The following is a 3,534-nucleotide window of genomic DNA, read 5'->3' as shown; positions in this document are numbered from 1 at the left end:
AAAAAAAAAAAAAAAAAAAAAAAAAAAAAAAGATTCCGACGAACTGATAACCTCCTCCTTTTTTGGAAGTCGGTTAATAAATAATCCTTATACACACTTTCTTTCGAATTTCATTATTACAGCATAATTTATTTGTTGTTTTAATTGCCTAAACTTAAAATTTAATACATATTTGCTTTTAATTTTACTTATGTATGTTTCTTTACTTTAGGTTGCAAATGTCCCACTCAGCCAAAAAGCGGTAGTTGTGGTTGCGGCTCAGCTTGTAGGTGCTGTCCTTGTGGAAGTGGTGAGTTTTAAGTCTAAAACTTTAATTTGAGTTATCAGCTAAATTTGTTGCAATTTAAAATTAAAAAAGGAAAATATTTAAAAATATCCTTTTCTTTAATGATTAAATGCTTTTGCTTTTCTTATGTTGGTTTCAGATTGCAAATGTGGTTCACAGACGCAAAGTGGCAGCTGCGGTTGTGGTAGTGGTTGTAAATGTGGCCAATAATTATTGGTTTATAATCAATTTTTCGGCTGAGTTGCGACATTAGCTTTGAACGTCTTTCAATAATTTGCATTATAATTCTTTCAATAAACAAATGAACGGAAATATTATGCAAACGAAATAAAACTTTTTTCTTTGTGTTAAGTTATATATATATAAGTTTTATGGAGGAATGACTTTGACAGTGTGTGCATAGGAGAAACCAGGCGAGAACGGGGTTTGAGGTTCCCCCTAAAATTTTTGAAAGGCACACTGCAAAGCGAAACTCAAAACTTTTAGCAATGCACAATGGTCGGAAATCTAAAAACTGGTCAAAGGTTTAAAATCGAAATTTAGATTTTTAAATTTTATACATCACTAGCTGTACCTTGCCACGCTTTGATGTGGCATATTCCTGTTACCAACGCGTAGGGGCCTGTAAATCTTCCGTAAGATCTTTCTCTCGAATACTCCAAGAGCCGCCTCATCGGATGTTGTCATTGTCCATGCTTCTGTGCCATATACCAGCACGAGCATGATGAGTGACTCATAGAGTGTGGTTTTTGTACGTCGAGAGAGAACTTTACTTCCGAATTGCCTACCCAGTCCAAAGTAGCACTTGTTCGCTACAGTAATTCGACATTGGATTTTGATGCCGATCTTATTATCGGTGTTATGCTGGTTCCTAACAAAACGAAATTGTCAACTTTCTCGAAATTACAACTGGCAACAGTGACGTGGGTGCCAAGGCGCGAGTGCTCTGACTCTTTGTTTGATGACAGGAGATACTTCGTCTTCTCCTCATTGATCACTAAACCCAATCGCTTTGCTTCGTTATCCAACTTGGAAAAGGCAGGAGATGTTAGGGAATGGTGACAACAATTTTAAGATTTCATTAAGGATTTTTTAAATAGTTTTTATGGGATATTTCATGGGATATTTTCATTGCGAAATGCGTAAACCAACTCTCTGTTAATAATATGATCACTTCGTTTGATAACATTTCGTATATTTTTTCTTAATTTAAACTGTTCGGCTTTTGGATAAGTGGAAATATAAAAAAAATCTATAGTAAAGCTTTCCCTAACACTTTTCGTTTGGAACCAATTATGTAACATTTCATTTAGTTCCAATATTTACAGTCTTCACTTTTAGGTAAGGCATAATCCTAAATCCAACGTAGAATCACTCTTGCCAACAAGTGCTACTTTGGACTGAGTAGGCAATTCAGGAGTAAAGTCCTCTCTCGACGTACGAAAACCACGCTCTATAAGTCACTCATCATGCCCGTGCTGGTATATGGCGCAGAAGCATGGACAATGACATCATCCGATGAGGCGGCTCTTGGGGTGTTTGAGAGAAAGATTTTGCGGAAGATTTACGGGCCTTTACGCGTTGGCGACGGCGAGTACCGCAGACGATGGAACGATGAGCTGTATGAGCTTTACAACGACATAGACATAGTGCAGCGAATTAAAATACAGCGGCTCCGCTGGCTTGGCCATGTCGTTCGAATGGACACCGACGCTCCAGCTCTGAAAGTATTCAACTCGGAACCCGCTGGTGGTAGCAGAGGAAGAGGGAGGCCCCCGCTGCGATGGAAAGATCAGGTGGAGAAGGACTTGGCTTCACTTGGCGTTTCCAATTGGCGTCAGTTGGCACAGAGGAGAAACGACTGGCGTGCTTTGCTGAACTCGGCCAAAATCGCTTAGGCGGTTACAGCGCCAAAAAAGAAGAAGAAGAAGATAATCCTATGGGAAATATTTCTAAATCAAGATTTCTCAAATGCCTTAATTTGGGACCCATATTGTAACACTTCATTTCTCTTACAAATTTAGTTAAGTTAAATTTTCAAACAGCTGGCAGCCCTCCTCAAACATATTTTCGAGTGTGGGTCTTTTAAAAATTCTTTAGTTTGATATGCACATTTCATTATTATCAATTTAATTGTACCCAAAAATATTTCCAATACATAGTTATCTTTCTTAAACCTCTTTAACTTAATACCTGTATTGTAATATATTATTTAGTTTATCAATTAAATTGCGCTAAATTTTTTAACAGGTAGCAACCCTCCTTTGGGGCACCGAAATTGCGCATATGGAAACTGTGCATTTAGACATTATTTCGGTTTCAACCGAAACTGTGCATGTATGCTTTATTTCGGTTTTTACCATATGCATTATTTCGGTTTTAAACCGAAACTGTGCATGTATGCATTACTTCGTTTTTTTTCATATGCATTATTTCGCTTTTAAAACGAAAGTATGCATATGCATAATTTCGGTATTTTCTCATATGCATTATTTCGGTTTTCAACCGAAACTGTGCATGTATGCATTACTTCGGGTTTTTCATATGCATTATTTCGGTTTTCAACCGAAACTGTGCATGCATGCATTATTTCGGTTTTTGTTATATGCATTATTTCGGTTTTCAACCGAAACTGTGCATGTATGCTTTATTTCGGTTTTAGCCATATGCATTATTTCGGTTTTGAACTGAAATTGTGCATGCATGCATTATTTCGGTTTTTGTTATATGCATTATTTCGGTTTTCTAACGAAAGTGTGCATATGGATAATTTCGTTTTTTCTTATATGAATTATTTCTACTTAGTAAGGGTTTTAATCCCTAAGCGCGGCTGAAAGCCGCCTACGCAGAGAAAAGTTCTGCGCAAAAATACGTCCGCCCTTCTTTTCCGGCAATACAGAAAGGAGAATTCTACTTAGTAAGGGTTATAATCCCTAAGCGCGGCCGAAGGCCGCCTACGCAGAAAGAAGTTCTGCGCAAAAGTGCTTCCGGCCCCCTTTTCCGGCAACACAGAAATGAGAATTCTACTTAGTAAGGGTTATAATTCTTAAGTGCGGCCGAAGGCCGCCTACGCAGAAAGAAGTTCTGTGCAAAAATACTTCCGGTCCCCTTTTGCGGCAACACAGAAAGGAGAATTCTACTTAGTAAGGGTTATAATCCCTAAGCGAGGCCGAAGGCCGCCTACGCAGAAAGAAGTTCTGCGCAAAAATACTTCCGGTCCCCTTTTGCGGCAACACAGAAAGGAGAAT

At 38.3% G+C, this 3,534-nt stretch overlaps 1 protein-coding gene across 1 annotated transcript in view; it reads left to right on the top strand.

Moving 5' to 3' along the window:
* LOC118737981 (metallothionein-1-like) overlaps positions 1-930 on the top strand; it is a 1,736-nt gene extending 806 nt beyond the window's left edge. Inside the window, exons 2-3 of the mRNA XM_036468829.1 lie at positions 212-289; positions 426-930. Coding sequence (XP_036324722.1) covers positions 212-289; positions 426-496 — 149 coding nt within the window. The 3' untranslated portion in view covers positions 497-930. The remainder of the gene's footprint in view (positions 1-211; positions 290-425) is intronic.
* Positions 931-3,534: the final 2,604 nt, after the last annotated feature.

This window comes from Rhagoletis pomonella, unplaced genomic scaffold (genome assembly GCF_013731165.1).
Source record: "Rhagoletis pomonella isolate Grant_MI unplaced genomic scaffold, Rhpom_1.0 Rhpom_scaffold_00004, whole genome shotgun sequence".
Taxonomy (NCBI): Eukaryota; Metazoa; Arthropoda; class Insecta; order Diptera; family Tephritidae; genus Rhagoletis; species Rhagoletis pomonella.
The sequence above is the reverse complement of the archived record's forward strand: the minus strand, read 5'-3'. Positions and strand labels throughout refer to the sequence as shown.